Source organism: Poecilia reticulata, linkage group LG9 (assembly GCF_000633615.1).
Source record: "Poecilia reticulata strain Guanapo linkage group LG9, Guppy_female_1.0+MT, whole genome shotgun sequence".
NCBI classification, from domain to species: domain Eukaryota; kingdom Metazoa; phylum Chordata; class Actinopteri; order Cyprinodontiformes; family Poeciliidae; genus Poecilia; species Poecilia reticulata.
The window spans coordinates 12,931,185-12,950,188 of record NC_024339.1 but is presented as its reverse complement, the minus strand read 5'-3'; the positions used below and the strand labels follow the sequence as shown (position 1 = coordinate 12,950,188).

The 19,004-nt window shown below is 35.7% G+C and overlaps 1 protein-coding gene across 1 annotated transcript in view; it reads right to left on the bottom strand.

Moving 5' to 3' along the window:
• Positions 1-3,161: 3,161 nt before the first annotated feature.
• The window catches only part of prlrb (prolactin receptor b), a 24,410-nt gene continuing 8,567 nt past the window's right edge, over positions 3,162-19,004 (bottom strand). The window contains exons 3-9 of the mRNA XM_008418018.2: positions 17,282-17,414; positions 13,715-13,884; positions 8,928-9,094; positions 7,803-7,944; positions 7,607-7,703; positions 5,817-5,886; positions 3,162-5,714 (exon numbers count right to left, since the gene is read on the bottom strand). Coding sequence (XP_008416240.1) covers positions 4,992-5,714; positions 5,817-5,886; positions 7,607-7,703; positions 7,803-7,944; positions 8,928-9,094; positions 13,715-13,884; positions 17,282-17,414 — 1,502 coding nt within the window. The 3' untranslated portion in view covers positions 3,162-4,991. The remainder of the gene's footprint in view (positions 5,715-5,816; positions 5,887-7,606; positions 7,704-7,802; positions 7,945-8,927; positions 9,095-13,714; positions 13,885-17,281; positions 17,415-19,004) is intronic.

The following is a 19,004-nucleotide window of genomic DNA, read 5'->3' as shown; positions in this document are numbered from 1 at the left end:
CTGTTATTCCTCTACTTAAACTACAATAAGTAGATCACCATTCCGCCACCCAGTGGTCGTTTTTCAGACCGCTTAGTCTCCTGTACCGCTCAAAAATGCACAATATGTCAATAAATAATTTTAGGATATTATAAGCAAGTGCTGGGAGCTACCGTTTTCCACCGAACTAACGTATTTGCCACTTCGGCACAAGCACAGTGAGAAACGTCAGAGGATAAAAACACTAGACTCAGAGCAAAACTCAGATGTCCCAGCTTTTACTAGCATGTAAACGCATCATCTACACACAAATCTGGGAGCTTCCCCGAAGCGTGAAATTAGTCTCAAAAATACTTGTGCACTCGTAACCGGATCTGTGTGTAAATGCAGTTTTGTGTGTGTGTACCAGGTGATTTGTGTGTACTTTTTTAACATGTATAGGCGCCGTAGGAGAAGATTTATTTTATTTTTAAGGTTTACAAATCCAGTATTACACACGCACAGATATTTTTACACAATCACAAATCCTTTTACGCACACACAAATCTTTTTACACACGCACAGATATTTTGAGACTATTTTCACTCCATAGAATAAAGTTGTAATATCAGGGTAATTTTATGGGAACTCGAGAAAACTGGTGGTCTGAACTGGTCATAAAAGCTTCTTTGTCAAAACAAATTTTCTCGTAATTTTATTAAGTTTTCGTAAAATCGCATCTTTATTCTGCTAATAATATGACTATATTCTCGTAATTAGACAAAAATCCTCGTAGACTGGCACTAATACGATTCATACCACACACAGACGGGATTAATAAAATAAAAGCTATTTTTTGAGAATAGTTTGTCATATGTAATTTCCTTTAAATTAAAGAAAGCGGCAAGAGAAATCGGATGTGATATAAAAAAAATATTTTATTAAGCCATGTCTCCCAGCCAGCCCTGTACTTTAATAGAATATGATGGGGAGCATGCGCTACGTAACAGAACACCGGACTGAGACGCCATTTTGTACTGAGAGGGGAAAATAATCGCTTTGTAGATTTTACATAAATGTACCTGTTTATGAGGTTGATAGAAGTTGGCTTTTATCGATTAATTATTTAATTTCTTTAACCAATAAAAAACTGTGTCGATTGATAAAGCATCAGACTTCAGAAAAAGTAAAGCGACAGCTTTTCATTTAGTTAAAATCCGTTTTGGGGATTTACTTTACAAACCCGCGGCTCAGTGATGAGTCAATTCAGGGGGAATTGGGAGACTTGTTTAAAGGGACAGTAACTTTTATTTTTCTGTAGGTCTAAACAAAATACGTTTAACATTACAAAAAGTTGCGATTCATATCTGTTTTGCTTACCGAGTGTCCAGGTTGGACTGTGATGTGACGATCTTTGGCCAGTTTGTAGCTAAAATTTTATTTTTAAATTGAGTTGTGCCCAAATTGCCACCATGATTATTTTTTTTCTCAGTGTTTTATTATTTTTAGTAATTTCACACATTAAAATGTTATTTTAGGTGTGAAACATTCTGCTGGATAAGCTTATTATTATTATTTCTTCCACTGGCAATGAATGTTTTTTTTTTCTTGAGAAGATTGCCTTTTTGCAGTCTAATGGAGCTGAATAAGAAAATGTCTGTGGTACTCAGACTCTTTATATGATTCATGCTGCTAAGATATAATTTTGATGCAAGATTTTCTGACGAGATGAAACTTTTGATTTTTCTTTTTTTCTGAGATTTCATCATTTGAGCTGAAATCATAATTTCAGCTCAAATGATGATTCTTATCATTTGAGCTGACAGCTAAAGTCAGATTAATTTTTTTCTCCACTGAATATACAGCTTAAAATTCTCTAATTATTTGCAGACATATCAGAGTCCTGAATAAAAATGTGTGCATAAAACTATTGTTTAATATTCTTGGTTTGTTTTTTCTGAAGAAGATAATTTTCCAAGAGGAAAGAAAACTGTAGATGTGTGAAATAAGAAAGTAAAACATTGAGAAGTATTTCCAGACTTCATTTTTGATCCAGTTGTCGAAAAGTTGCCATTTACTGTTTTCGGTTTTTGTTCCTGGAATTTCTCATTTCTAGTATTGAATATTACATACAATAAGAACACCAGAAAAAGTATTGAGCAGTACACTCAATACCTGGTCTGAGCTGCTTTTGCATGAATTACTGCATAAATGGAGCACGACATAAAGGCAATCAGTCAAGGTGAAGCTGCCTTAACCCTTTCATGCATGAATTATGATACTTTATGTCAGGATTTTTTTCCAACTTCTTTAAAAAATTTATTTTCTTAAGGCATAAAAAATGGTAGAAAAAAGATTTTGTACATGTTTTTTTTTTATGTGATCAATTGTAATTTTCTCCAAATACAAAGTTGTTATTTGAAAAAGCATCAGTAGCATTGTTCTTTAGGGGTTATCTAACGTCACAATATTTTTTTTACCTGCAAGAGTCGTAGAGGGAGGGACCGGGTCGGTTGGCATGCTTTTTTGTCTGTCGGCCATATTGGATTTAACAAAAATAATTTCTTGCATCAGCACCTGATGGCCAGGAGTTGATAGTGTATTTTATGATGCATTATAAAATACATCATAAAATACATGATGTATTTCATACATCATGTATTAATAACATGCATTTATAACACACAAGTGGTCTGTGTGCATTTATAACATAGAAAATCCACAGGAAGGACAAGAAAAGGACTTTTAGATAGCTGTCCACTGTAGTGACCACTTTGCATGAAAGGGTTAACAGCAGCATTTAGCTCTCCTGCTCTGTGGAGTCTGGTTTTTTCTTGTCAATATTTCACAGAATCTCTACAGACTTTGCTGGTCAGTCGAGATCAAAATCATGGCGTTTGAATCAAGTGAAATGAAGATAAACTTCCACAGAGGGAACTAGGAAAGCAATGACTGAAGCTTGAGTAAGCGTTGTTCCTCTACTTTTACTTTTTTTTACAGTTTTTCCTTCCACTTAACATTCCATCAACATATTTGTACAGCACTCTGACGTCTTCACTTCTCTGTGTTTAAGTCAGGACATAATGAGACCATACCTTAATAATTGTGCATTAAAATAAAGATGTACTGATCAGGTCTTTTTTGCCCAATCGACTCGGGCCGATACCGAGTCCCGATCCATGTAAAAAATCAGAAGAAACAGATTAACAGTGTTCCTCATCTTTTTATTTTCTCCATCTTATGTATAATTTAACAGATCATTAAGGTTGTGTAAATAAAATGCTTTTTATTTTTTTGGTGCAACAGTTTCAGTTAAAACAAAAGTACAAACATTGGGCAACAAGAAAAACTATATTTGCTGTAATCCACAGCGGTTCGCTGGCAGCTTTGCGCATGTGTGATTCCATTTCAATGTGGAAACCGGTCAGTGCCGCCGTATGAGGCTCTCTTAACTTATCGCGAGAACAAACTTATTCAGGCGCGTTTTTAATTGCGCTTGTTATTTAACAGAAACACTGCAATTGAGAATTTTTTATTTTTTACATTAGCAGAATATCGAGAAAGTTTTGTGCACGTTTGTAATGGAATCACAGCTCACAGTCCAAGACCGAGACTCGTTTGATGTTCAGTATCAATCATTATAACTGACCTAAAATAGGAACAATATAGTCTGATCAGAACCAGAACCAGAACCGAACATGGAGAAGCAGCATTCAGCTTCTATCCACCACACATCTGGAATAAAGCTCCAGAAAACTGCAAAACTCCTGAAACACTGAGTTCCTTTAAATCAAAATCCTGATTAGAGCTGCTTTTAGTAATAATAACTGGAACATTGGTCAATATGTTTGATGTATGGTTTTTTGATGACGGTATTTAACAAAATGTAATGTTTATTGCTTGTTTATGGTGTTTTTATGGCACTTTGAAGTGCCTTGTTGCTGAATTGTGCTGTATAAATAAACTTGACTCGGCTCAGGATACGCCTAAGCTGCAGAGTATCGCTGATAAGAATATATCTGCCATTCATGGACTTGATGACCTCCACCCACCTGATCATGGACCAATTGATTCCTATTCATCTTTTTAATCTCAAGTATTTTACAGGAGTCAGACAATAAATGACAAACCAGAACTTAGTTAGGTCAAATTCACTTTAAATTAATAGCAAAAATAAACTCTTTTCTGAATCAGACAGCAGAAGTGTGAGAATAACCTGTTTTATTTAATTAAACTGAAATTAAAGTCTCATCCAGTGGAAAGAAGAAGAGCTGAACGTGTTGGTTTCTCACATTTTGTCACCACAATAAACAAGTTAGTGCTGTTGATACTCTGTTGTAGAGTGTAACGAGTCCAAAAACAAAAACCAGGCTGACAGGTTTATCAGGTGCACACTTCTCAGATAAACCAGACCTGCTCGGACTTACCACACGTAGACTAAAACAATGGACAACATTTAATAAGTTCACCAATTGCAACTCTTTTATGCTGAGGTGCTAAAGATTTGTCGTCTTATTTAAAGCAAATATGAATCAAACTTTTAGATTGACAGAAGTTATTTCAGTCTGACATTTCTGCAAGTGTTTAAAGAGAGGTAAGGAGTCCATTTAAACCTCTTTTTCAACAAATGGTCTTTGAACCTTTTAGTTGCTGCTGTATTAAACATGAAGTTCCAAAAAGCTACTTTCAGGAGCAGCGGAGGGTTTTTAGTTGTCAGGTGGGTCATTCTGACCCAACGCTCCTCTTTTGGTTACTCAGTGATAATATCCCAGTGGTAAATGTCACTCTACCAGATCCACAAAACTTCTCGGTCTTTAAATCCTTTCAACAGCGCTGATCTGCTGAAACTTAAAATGGCGGACGCCGGACGGTGGTCAAAGAAATTATTTTTTCCTCTCAGATTACAATAGATAAATAAATTCCTCTCTGCATAGCAGCCGCTGCATCCCATCCAATTCAATAACGTCTCGTTTGTTGCTGATAGCAGAAATAATCGCATTATCGGTGTCCTGCACCTCATTAACATCAAAAGTTTACTTAACGGAAAAGGCGGTAACAGAATCTACATATCCGCTTCCGATCATTTTCAAGCAAAACCCTTTGCTGATCTCGCTCTCGAGAGGCATCATCGGTTTCTGATTGGTCCAGTCGGTGTAGTGATCTTCTTTTTCCTTACAGCATCCGTCGGCAGAGTCGCCTTTCTCCAGGAAAACCACGTCGCTGTTCACCTCTTTGACCCTGCTGTAATCATCTGGCACGCTCACCTCACTTTTCACCTCTACAGCGTCCGAACCGTGAGGGATTTCTTCTTCGTTGAGGATGGTGTCGCCGTTCACCTCTTTCACCCTGCTGTAGTCAGTCAGTGTCGGACGCTGCTGGATGTCCACATAGCTGGTGTCTGCGAGGGGCTGGATGAACACTTCCTCTCCGTTCAGACATTCCTGTTTCTCAATTGGCAGATTTATTGACTCCGTGTTTAAAAAGTTGCTCTTTGTTTCCTCTTTGCTGACATCGGTTTTTTCCCAGGTGTTCAGATCCACGGTCGAGTCCCTGCGTTGGATTTCTAATCTTAAGTGTAAACCGGGAGGAACGATGAAGATATCTTTCTTTTTTTCGGATGCAAAGGAATCAGTCAGCAGCCATTCGTCACTGTCTGACACCAGCAGGAAGTCCTCCACCTGATCCGTCCAGGCCGCCATGGGAGGAAAGTTCTGGTTCCCCATCAGAGCTTTCACCACGTCTTCTGATTGACCACTCTGGAAAAGTTAAAGTAGGACATTATTAAAAAGGCAGAAGGAGTTTTTAAATTTGTTTATGTTTATGTTTTTTAAGCAAACAACAAAAAAAGCTAGTGTTACCTTGAGAAGCTGAGCATCGACTCCTTTTATCTTCGGACCAGGAACAGGAGGGAGGAGACACTGCTTCACACTGAGTTACAACAAAAACAATATTTAACACAATTGCATTAAAAAGCACAACAAGAGTTTAATACTGTTATTATTTATTTAACAAAGATGAACCCAAATGGAAAAACTGTGTTTTAAAAACAAATGGTCTCAAATTTAGTTACTAACTGTGTTACTAACTAGTTACTAAAAGAAGTAACTGTGATTTCCTCAATAAAGAGAAAGGGAGTAAAAAAAGAGAGGAAAAGAGAGGAGAGTAAGAAATGAAAAAAAGCAAAAAAGAATAGAGAAAGCAACAAAGACTGAGAAAAAAAAGAAAAAGGAGTGAGGAAAGAAGGGTGAAAGAGAAAGAACAGAGAAAGAAAGAAAAGAACAAAGAATAAAAGAACAGAGTAAAGAAAGAAACAAAGGAATGACAGAGAAATAGAGGGAGGGAGGGATGGACAGAAGGGATGTATGGAAAAAAGAGGAAAGAAGAAAGAACAAAAAAGAACTAAAAGAAAAATGAAATTGAGTAAAAAAAAAGACAGAAAAAAGAATGAAAAAGACAAAAAAGAATGAAAAAGACGAAAGAGAAAAAAAGAGTAAAGGAAGAAACAAAGAAACGAATGAATAAAACTAATAAACAAAACTCTGACCTAAAACTACGACTTTGGCATCTTGCAGTCTTTATTTCTTCTGTATATCAAAGCTTTGTCAGATTTAAGGCTCTCATCAACAAGACCAAAAAATGGCTATGTTTTGTAAATGGTCCAGTGAAATCCCAGAACTCAATCTTGATTGATAAACTGTGGGAATATTCAGAAAGCTGAACCAAAACAATGTGAAGAAAACTACATTTTTATTTTATCAGGTTAATAATATTATTGACCCTTTGCACGTGACGTCACGCTCTCCAGAGCTCCTCATGACTGAGGTAAAAACAACTAATATGCTCCTTTAAAGCTAGTCTAAAAACAGACACCTGTAACCTAATATGGCTTCTATTTAGTTGATATCACTTTAAAAATCGGCCGTCAATAGTAATGACTACCAGCCCTCGGATTTGCAGCAACCACTTTTTAAAAGGTAAGACGACTAACGTTCATGTACTTCATAAGTATGATTAGAAAGATATCAAACATTTTATTATGGAAAAGGTACGCGTCTAACCGTTAGTAACCATGGAGACAATGCCTCACCGTCATGTAGCCTAGCATGTATGAAAAAAACTGGCATCTCGTGTTTTGTACGTTTTTAAGGTTTCTTCGGTGTAAAAGGAAACGTCGTTTATGACGGTGATATGAATCGTGTGGTGTGAATTCAGGCAAAGTCCGTAATTTGATCGACACGTCAGAAGGGAGGTGGTACGGTCGGACTCAAAGCTAGCTAGTTCAAACTTCTGTAAATATCGCCATCTTTGAGCCCCAACCAGGTGTGCTGACTAAGCTTGACTCGAACAAGGAGATGCCATGAATAAACTGGCAAAAACGACTTTATAAAACAATTTCAGCTGCTCTGTTCAATATTCCCGTCCCTAACTTCCGGCGTCCATCATGGCGCCTTGATTGATTAAGTGACGTAGTTGCAAAGGGTCAATAAAATCTTTTTATTCGATCCTTTCCTATTCGATCTTCATCTTTGATAAGTAATAATGTTTGTTTTGTTTTATTTTTGCACATGAGGTAGCAAAGATTTTTTAGATAATGCTTTGCTACAGCATGTCCTGATATATAAAATCCAAAATCTTATTTGATACTTACACATTCCTCTTCAGCACTATGATGTATATAGCTGTCAACAAAGGAATCAAGGAGAAAACAAAAACAAAAATCCAAAAGTATTTCTCAAGCTGACGATCTAAATAGAGAAAAGATATGAAAAAAAAGCAATTTTTACTTCCAGTTACCCCAGTGGGTTTACAGTCTGAGAAGGAGGAAATGTGTTTTAAATACTTACTTTTAGGAATTTTAGCAAATATTGCATTGCTCCACTCACTCCATTTTCCGTGGTCTAGCTTGCAGCGAACCTGAGCCATGTAGAGGAGCCCAGGGTCAACGTTGTGAAAGTTGAAAAAGGTTTCTGCACCTATATCTACTGTCTGGACAAAACACAGAAAGAAAAATATACCACAGGTTGTTTAAAGGTCACATATTGAACGCAATGTTAAATGGGAGTAAATTTTGACTGACTTTCTAAGACATTATGAAGGAAATTATTCCTTACTCCCTTTTCTTTTGTTTTCTTTCCTTTATCCCTCACTCTCCTTTAATTTCTTTCATTCTTTACTCTTTCATTCCTTAATGTTCCTTTCATTCCTTTCTCTCTTTTTCTTTCTTTCCTTAGTTTTTCAATCATTTCTTACTTGTCCTTTCTCTTTCTTTCATTCCTTACTCTCTCTGTTTCATTCTTTGCTCTTCCTTTCTTCCATTCCTTACTCTTTCTCACGCTTTTCCAGAGCGCATACAGAGGTAAAACCACCTGACCAAACATGCTGGAGCTCTGCTTGGGTTGCTAGGTAACAGCGGAATGCCAGTCAAATGTGACTTAACAGTCTCAAGGTCTTTAAAGCGGCTCAATTTTCAGACAACATAAAACATTAACTTATTGCCAAAAACAATAAGTTAGTGTTATGGGTGAGAAGCAAATGGAAGCAGAAAAACAAACATTTTACATAATAGGTCCCCTTTAAACATACACACACATAGATAATTTTAAAACCTGACAAATATGGACTAAATCACAGCATACTGATCTATTTCAGAATAAGCCGACTTTAAATGGAATCCAATCAAATATGTGCCTATTTCAGTCAATTTGCAAAATAAAGTAATAATAAAATATAAAGTTCTGAAGCTGAAGGCAACAAGGCTGACATGAGAAAGATAAAAGTTCAACAATATTTGGTTATAACCTGCTGGGGTGATTTTAGTTCAACCCAGAGACCAATTTGTCTGTAAATGATTGTGAGACAAATGGTAAAACCTTCACCTTGAGGGCCAATTCTTTGGGAAACTAAGAAACATACAGAAGCCTCTCAGCTTTAAGCGGCCCGGTTTGCAGTTTCTCATATAAAACACTCACCTTCCACTCCTTGCTGTCGTTTTGTTTAACCCTCAGCTCATATTTTAGGGTGACCCAGCCGGTTCTGACGTCCACGTTTGGAGGACTTTTCCATCTTATTTCAAGAAATGGACTGGGAGCGCTGCTGTTCACCACCACTGTGACATTTACAGGAGGGTCGGGCTTCACTGTCGGGCAAAGAAAAAAAGGAACAAAGTCAATAACTGCATTAAGTTTACTGCCTCTCTGCCCATTAGAAAAGAAAATCTAATATTAAACTTAATGGGATAAGTTTAGTCAGTGTCTTAGATCTGAGTTATGACAAAGACTAACTCGTCAAATATTGACCAAATCTGAGCTTTAATTACTCAGAATCAGAGAAATACAGGAAAGGGGAACTAATAGGAGGAAGGACAAATATTAGCGCAACAATCTCTGCATCAGCATACGCTGCAAAAACACAAAATCCTACCAACTATTTTTGGTTTAGTTTCTTCTGCAAGACAAAAATAGCTGGCAAATAACTTTTCAGCATAATACAAGAGTCAATAAATCCTTAGTAATGATGAAAAAGTACTAGTTCTGCCAGCAGATTATTTCAACAAGACATTTTCCCCATATTATAAGTGAAATAATCTGACAATAATCTGGAACAAATAGTTTTTCATCAATATTAAGAAATTATTGACTTAAAGCTATGTAACTTTCATTAAAAATATATTTGTTTACATATTTGTTGATGTGGTGACAGTTTGGTATGAGACAAAAAAAATAAAATTAAGCTCTCTGTTTTCTTCCAGTGCTAACTAGAAACAACCGATCAGAGCAAAGAGGCGAGTCTTAATGCCGTCAATCACAATCTTGTGTGGCGCTTATCTCCCCCCGTGAGAAAAAAACTCCTTGCTATTTATGCTATGCTGCAGCTAGCATAGCATGAATGCTCAGGCTAGTTAGCATAACCACAGATGATGGCAGATTAAGTATTTTTCTGTAATGGCAAGTTGTTTCTCCACCATTATATTTATCAGTAAGAACATGAGATAGATTGACAGCGCTTAGATCCTCCTCCTGGTTCTGATTGGTTGTTTTTGGTCGGAAGTTGTAGCTCCAGGAGGAAGTGGAGCAGCTTTATCTTTTCACCGATTACCTGTCTCATACCAAACAGTCACAACATGACAGTTTTAACAAATATGTTTTTAATGAAAGATACACACTGCATCTTTGAAACAAGCTCCTATAACTTACTGAAAAATTATTTTGAAGTTAGTTTTGTCTTATTTGTTGTTAGGTATTTGCAGTAAAAACTGGACCAAAACTACTTGGTAAGATTTTTTGTTTTTGCAGTATAAAACTGCAATTAAAGTTATGTAAAACAAATTTGCCCACTTAAGATGTGGACCTCTTGGTCTTCTGGTCTTCATGATGCTTTTATTTGTCTAAAAAATGTCTTCGGCCTTCACAGAACAGCTGGATTTATGCTCACATTAAATTGGTTCTTTTCACTAACTGGGTGATTTCTTTGCACATGGACTCAGTGCAGAAAATAAAAAATAAAATCTACCTAAATAGCATAACTATTAGCTGTATTGGGACAGAATTGACATGAGCCGCCTTTATAACCGAACAACGGCCATGAAATCTGATCTGTGATTGTACACAACATGTAGAGGGCTTGAACCTGTTCTACCTCATTCTGTTCTAGTTTTCTTTGTTGCCATTCGCTCGTCTCTCAGTACTTTTCCATTCCTCCCTGCGCTCAAGACGGCAGGGCAGCCAATAAAACCGAGCCAATCATTAGCTCACTATATAAAGATAATTCTCAACTGTGTTGATTTTTTTCTGCACAAACTCAGAGTGAAGGTCAACTGTGTTTGTATCCTGATCTGACATTTTACTTTTTAGATTCATAATATTCCAGGGATATTCTTAAAAAGGACTCTATGAATTTACCTTTCATAGACGAAGACATCACAACGTGAGAACAATAATAGGGATTTAATGTTACTAGGGTCATAAACTTTCAATAGTAAGCCAAGAAATAATAACAGTTATAGGAATCAAACTTTTACTTCACTGCAGTTCGTCTTGTATTACCATTTTAAACCTTTTTTTTCCAGAAATATATAGATTAGTTTTATATTCTGTCTTAACAACAGAATGCAGATTATTTTTGGTAAGATGTAGGGCTACAACTAACAATTAATTAAGTAATTGATTATCCGAATAATTAATCAGATAATAAAATGTCACATTCTTCAGATTTTCCATTCAACCACTTCAGCCTTTTTAGTACAATATGCACAACACATTAAAATATGCTAATAACTGAGTAGTTCATTTCCTTTTGTAAATGTGAAAATAAACATTTTATTGCCTAAAATTCACAACACAGCATTCCTTGAGTGTACACTTGATCATTTGTAGATTAATTAATGATTGGACAGCAAACTATAATACAGTAAAGGTCACACGACCAGTTTGGCAGTATTTCAGATATTTAAAACAAAAAACTGATCAATAAATAATTATCGACATCCGTCTTTCAGCCATATTGTCCAACCCTAAAGAAAAACTATCAAGGTTATTGAGAACACGGATAAAAAATAACCTTAGTAAGCCATCTGATTTCCATTTTACTCTTAAGTAAATTGGATAGTGTTTAACTTTATACAATCTAATTTTAGATAATGTTGACTTCATTCACAGAACAGCATGAACGTCCTCTCTTTATTGTAACAAATGCTCCAATGAGAACTCCATGTTCCTCCCTTAACTTATTTCACACTTATCACAAAATTAATTTGTTGAAACAAAAATCTCTTTCGTCTTTCACCACTATGTCTGTAAACTGTTGCACAGTTATCTTCCACGTGCAACACTCGCTTTGTGAACTTGATTATCATAATGGTTTCAAAAACTTACTCTGCAATACGTTTGTTTATTGTTTCAGTCTGCTGGACCTGAATAAACAATAAAAGCCCTAAAGCCGGATTTTCTTTACTTCCAAGGTGGAATTTAAAGCACATATGGGAATATTTGTGGATAGACGTTGTTATTCAGACTGGTAGCCCAGTTGACTGTATGTTTATCCAGTCGTGTCTTTGTATTTGTCCTTGGTGATATGACTTAATTAATGGTTTTTTCCGTCTCGTCTGGATTACTGCAATGCACTTCACAAACCAAAACCTCCCTACATCATTTACAGTCTACACTGAAAAAAGTGTTTCCTTGACCCAACTTAAAAGGAGTTACTCCAATCTGTTATAGCTAGTTTTGCTCTGACTTTACAATTATTCAAATTAGAATTTTACCTTGAGCAAAATTAGCTTTAACAAATTAGAGTAATTTTTAACGTTGGTCCAAACAAAACTTTTTTCAATGTATACAAGTTTTTAATTTATAAAATTTTTTTTTCAGTATGCTAATTTCATTTTTTTTTTTTTAAACTGTTAAAATCACACTTTAAGAACTCAAAATCTATATCAAATTCATGCTGGATGAATTTATGTCAATGACAGTCACTGAATATTTACAGTTTTTTGCCTGTTTCCTTTTTTCTGTCTAAGTCAGGGGTCAGGGGTCAGTAGTCTGCCTTTGTATAGCTGAACAAAGTTGTTTAGAGCCCCCAAAACTACACGACCCTTTAAAACAAGATAGCAATTTTTAAAATATCTATTAAAGGATTTTTCATTTTTAAATGAAAGAAAAACTACTTTTATTTTTTTTTAATATCAAACTTTTTTCATGAAAGGAAATGAACACTAACTTTTACGTAATTTGTTTTAAAAACTTGTTTGCATCCTAGAGACAAAAAAATTACTTAAAAAATATTCCTGACTACTATTTTTTTTTTTAAATCTGCAGTAACACTTTATTTGAAGGGGGGTGAATAGACTGTCATGACACTTTCATAAACATGACATAACACCTGAATAAATATGAAGCCTTCATGAATAAATATGACTGTTGTCATAAAGCGTCGTTTGGTGAATCATGACACTTTTAATACAAAGTTTACATTCAAATTGTCTTTGTTATGACAACTTAAGGGGCTGCACAGTGGCGCAGTTGGTAGAGCTGTTGCCTTGCAGCAAGAAGGTTCTGGGTTCGATTCCCGGCCCCAGTCTTTCTGCATGGAGTTTGCATGTTCTCCCTGTGCATGCATGGGTTTTCTCCGGGTACTCCGGCTTCCTCCCACAGTCCAAAAACATGACTGTTAGGTTAATTGGCCTTTCCAAATTGCCCCTAGGGGTGTGTGTGTGCATGGTTGTTTGTCCTGTGTGTCTCTGTGTTGCCCTGCGACAGACTGGCGACCTGTCCAGGGTGTAGCCCGCCTCTCGCCCGGTACGCTAGCTGGAGATGGGCACCAGCAACCCCCCCGACCCCATGAACTGTTTAAACTTTACCTTTAATAACATAAAGTTACCTAATTTTTAAAGTGCAATCAGTAATACTTTTAGAACAAATTTATATAAATTTATATCAGTAATGATTTCTTGGTTAATGTCAAGTTGTCATAACAAAGACATTTTGAATAATGTCAACTTTGTATTAAAAGTGTCATAATTTACCGAATGACGCTTTATGACAACAGTCATAAATATTCATGAAAGCTTATTCATGTTCATGACAGGTGTTATGTTATGTTTATGACTATTATATTCACCCCTCTTCAAATAAAGTGTTACCAAATCTGCTAATCTGCATTTGTTTGTTATTATTGTTAAATTTTTAGAAATTGCTAAATATTTATGTTTTTGCCAAAGTTAATAAGAGCCACAGGTTGCAGCCTTGTGGTCTCGACTTACCATATTCCATCACATCCAATATCTGGAACTGCGCCGAGGCGTTCCCCAGGGCATTTGTAGCCACCACCGTCATGAGGTACTCAGCCCAGATGGAAGTGTGCTTCTTATCAAAGAAACACGAGTTTGCTCCAGCAGAGAGGTAGTCCGGACACTCACGGACTTCTCTCGATCTGTAAAACAGTCAAACCAGACCTTTACTGGGAAGAAAGTGGAAGGAAACGCTGCTGTAAAAACTTAAAGAAGAGAACATCTAATTCAGTGGTTCTTAACGTTTTTTGAGGTACCGAACCCACCAGTTTCAAATGCGCATTCACTGAACCCTTCTGTAGTGATAAATAAATTCCCCCCCCCCCCAAATTCAAGACATAGGGGTGACCCTACTAGGGTCTAGTTGGGTCACCCCAAGATCACGAAGCCTTCTTAAAAGGTAGAGTCTCCAAGAACAGTTCTTCAAAATATAATCAATGTTTTCAGCACAGTTGAGCTGACTGTCCAGGAACGACCAAATTTGCCACAGTTTCAACAGGTTGGCCAACAAGAGAAACTGGAACCACTTTAACCACTTGTTTAGATCATTTAATTAGCTCTACATTCTTAAGAGAATGAAAAATAAATAATTAAGACTTTGCGTTATTTTGATTTAGTAATGTAATTATATTAGTTGTGTTACCACCCCCACGCCACTAGAGGCAGTAGCAACCCCAAAAAGATGCGACTAAGGAGCAGATTTAGAAGCACACTGAAAGCTATAGAATTTGGTAAAAACTGTGAGCTTTGCTGAAGTAATTAAAGACACAAGTTCAAATTCATGCTGAGTGAAACTCCTTCAATCAGTGCTCCTCCGCAGCACTGGTTGGCTAAGCAATGTAACGTGATCCTCTGCAGCAAGTGACGGCAATGCGGGGCGCATCATCACGACTTTACACAAGTGTGTCTTTACCTCCGTGGCAGAGGCTCCGCCAAACCCCTGAGACCGACTCACCGAACCCCTGGGGTTAAGAACCACTGATCTAATCTATAAAAGTTTGGATGCTTCATTTATAAGCATCTAATCAATGAAATCAGTACAGCTAAACACAAATCTTTTACATGCACCATTCTAAAATATTAAATTTTGTCTCTCCAACCAATTAAAAAATATATATTTTCCTTAAAGGATGTTCAGTATTTTGTTATAAGATACCAAGATTATTAATAAAGCATGGTGAAAAAAACAGTGATGTGTATGTGTGACATGTTGGCCACAATTTTTAATAAATGCTTACTAATTTATAATTAAATTATTAATCTGTAAGAGGAGTTACTGTTTTGTTTTTTATATAAATATTAAGGAATTATTTACTTTAAACAACGTCCTACATCATAACTTTGCTGAAAAGTTACTTGTAACTTAGTTTGGTCTTATTTCAAATGTACTAAGATATTTGCACGAGAAACTAGACCAAAAATAAAATGTTGTGTTTTTGCAGTTCAGAAGAAATCAGCAAAGCACGGCAAGGTAAAAATGAAAGAAATATTAAAATTTAACAAAAGAAGAAAAAAACACACACACACACACAAAGGCAGCCAGTGGAGTGAAGCAAGAACAACGGGTGACATATTCAGGTTTATAAGTACCAACTAAAAGTCTGAACCAACCGTGAAAGCAAAGACTGATTCACCGTCACAGTAATCAAAGTGTAACAGGGATTTATTTTAACAATACTATGGGTGAAGTTTGTCAAAACTAATTTCTTAAACTTCAAAGTCATTTGGTTCAGTCAAAAAGTTGATTCCCCTGACATTCATTGGTGTACAATGAATCCTGCTATGCTGCTCTTGACAGTTGGTGGCTACCATAGCAACCAGAGAGCTGTTTGAATGAGAAATGATTACCACTACAAAAAATGAGCTTTCTAACTTTTGTACGCAAAAAAAATTTTTTTAGATAAAACTGAGCATAAAAACAAAACATAAATTGTTTTAAAGGAAAAAGATTCTCTAAATGGGAACTAAGTCATATTAACAGAGACTTCTTGTCTAATAACCAGGATAAAAAAATCTTATTTTAATGTCATAAAGACCTTTGAGCAAATTTAAAGAGATATGTGTCAATAGATTTGAGCTATACTGCAAACAACACAGAAAAGATGCAAAACATATGTAGGCTTTAAGAATATCAAGGACCCAACACAGAAATGAAAACCACATATCAGGAGCAGAAGACAGTCTGGACTGTTAGAAATCTACCTATTATAATCATAAATGAGGGAAATTGTGAAGTCATTGTGTCTACAGTCGATATGCAATTAGACATTTATTATGGACAATTACTCAATAGTTTCAAAGCGGGTTTTGTGTTAAGATCATTTTTGCAGATGATCAAATATCTCAAAATATGGCTAACAAGCTGCAGTACTCTCTATCTAAATAGCATAATCTAACAGACACTTTGCGAAATAAACAGGTGCAATTCAAATCCAGAACTATAAAATCAGAGCAAACCAATAATTTACAGATTTAAAATTCAGCTTTACACTCAGATTTGATCCTGGGTATAATACAGTGCCCTCCACTTCAATCAATACAAAAGGTTAATAAAAGGGTATCTAATTAAGCCCAGTTGACTATATCAAGTCATTGATTTTTGCAGCAATCCGACATTCTGAGCAAAAGCATGTGGCGACAGAAAGAAAAGACTCCTGTTGAAAAGAAAGTGTGGATGCTATAATAAAAACTAATTGTAAACAAAAATATCCAAATAAGCTGCTGCTGGCCTCGCCTTAAATTTATGAATTTACATTTCATAAAAATGGCTGCAAACAGACAGCAGTTTTTGAAAAGAAGAAGTAGGGCCTCCTGCACAACCAACAACAATGTAACAAGTGATTTCTAAACGTTAAATCAACAACAAAACCAGCTGGCCAAACTTGCTATGTGAAGGACTGGGCTTTTCTGGGGTTGCTAGGTAACAGGCTGGGCTCCACTTGGGTTGCTAGATGAGGGGCAGTGCCTGCTGATTTGTGAAGTTACATTCTAGAGATTTTTGAGATAGTCATTTTCCAGACACCAAAAACCATTAATTTATTGCCCAAAACTGGCTGGGTGTTTTTTAAGCACTTGTGCTGCTTTAAGAAGCAGTAGAGACCCAAATGCAAGTACAAACACATGCAAAATGTGAATTTTTCATAATAGTTCCCCTTTAAGCTACAATTACTAATATTAATGTGAGGTCAGAGCAGCTGAAGCTCTCACAGGTGAGTTCAGGGTTTTAAATGAGGATGTGAACTCATTCACCAATGAAATATGTGCTCCCTTTTTACCCACAGAATAACTTTGTCGTTTTCCATCAGCGTATTTATGGAGCAACTAAAAATGTGTCTTACTCCCATCATTGTAGCTGATAAACTTATCGGGAACTCTAAGGGCCATCTGGTGGCCTTGTGGCTAAAACAAACAAAATATACAGAGCGTATTAACCCCAACTGAGCAACTGTGCCACATGCCACTCCCCTTTTTCCCATGTCTGTCTGAACTGTGACCCGCTGATTCAAGACAAAAAGGTCAAAATATGTAGAATAAACTGACTGTTCTTGCTTGTAGAAGAGGCGATATTCAGTCGGCAGCCCTCCGTCAGAGCCTGGCTCCCACCAGCAGGAAAATGTCTCCTTCTCTCGGGACCTGCAGTCAAATTGTCTGGCACTCTCTGGTGCAGATGTACCTGGGCAACAAGAGTGGCAAACAAATTATGAATGCTAATTCCCACTCTGGGCCACTGCATTATGAGTACAGCTGTTTACAAGTTACCTCATGTAATTATGTATGATTTGTAATCTTCAAAGTTAATTTGTATTCAGAGCTTTCAGTACATTTTAATGTACATTAAAGTGTCACCTAGTTCTGAAGACGTAGTTTCTTCAACATATAATAAACAAATTATATGTTTTTTATTATGTAAAATCTAACAGTTCCTTTAAACAGCACACAAATTAAAGGTGGCAGCATGAAGTCATTTTCAGACCAATTTGGCAGAGGTCAAACTCATACAGTATGATGAATGTAATAAAAAGCCAAACAAAAATAATTATAATTATTATATATTTTTTGTTGTTGTTTTGTTTTCCTACCCTGGCCCTGAATTTGAGTTTAATTTTTATTGTTACTATTGTTTTATAATATCAGGGCCGTGGAAAAAAAAATAAAAATACAAATACAAGACATAATAAAATAAAAAATAATTAAAACAATAATAATAATTAAAACAAAAATAGTTAAGATGAGAATACAGTTGTAATATTATCACTTAATTCTCACAATTTAGTTTTTTTATTTTCCAATACTCGATACAAAATAAATAAAAAACTCAAATGTTATAAATATAAAATTAAAATACAAAGATGAAAAGACAAGATAAAACAAAAGTAAACAGAATAAATCAACCTGTTATAAAATAATAATTAAACAAAATTAATTATACGTCAAAACCTAAACTATCTGTATTAAAATTAAATAAAATAGTAGTTTTAGGTGGTAAAAAGGGAAGTTCCGATCTTAACTGAAAAATAGCCAAATATTTTCAACAAAGTAATTCATTTTAAAACGATTTTTTCAAATTAACAAAAAGTAAGAAAAGTAATCCAAAACCAAAACTTTCAGTGGTGATTTTTAACTGCTAACTAGAAAAGGACCTGTCCACTTTACCGCTTAGTGATTTATTTTAATTAGCTGATCTTTTACACTAAGGAGTTGTAACCTTTTCACGTCCTTTTATTCTGGGCTGCTATTGGAGTCTTTGATTTCAAAGTATCTCCATTTTAATGTTTCTCTGACGTTTCTGTCTTCACAGAAGTCCATACATTCTTCAAAATCCAACACAGTTCTTAACACGTAGAAAAATATTTTATGTAAAAGCCATTAAATTCATGCCCTGCATCCAGGATTATAACAAAAACAGCACCTCAGATCAGTGACGGGAGCCACAGAGTGCTAGATTTATAATACTCAGATCGTAGAAACAGATGCTGAAAAAGCTTCAGTTGTTTTGTTTGGCAATCCATGATGTAAGAATATATTATTTGTTGGGCCATATGGTATGGTCAGATACAGAGCTAGGAAGTCTTAGATTGCTTCTCTGTCAGTGGTGACCCTAAAGGGTTGGTTAGCGGGGGCCATGGACCCTCTTGAAAAATGCTGGCCACTCCAGAAGATCATGTTTACGTTATAGAGAAGCATGCAGTCATCTTCTTCAATAAAAATATAAATCCTAATAAATACAAGATAAGTAAATTTGAAAAATTATATATATAATTAA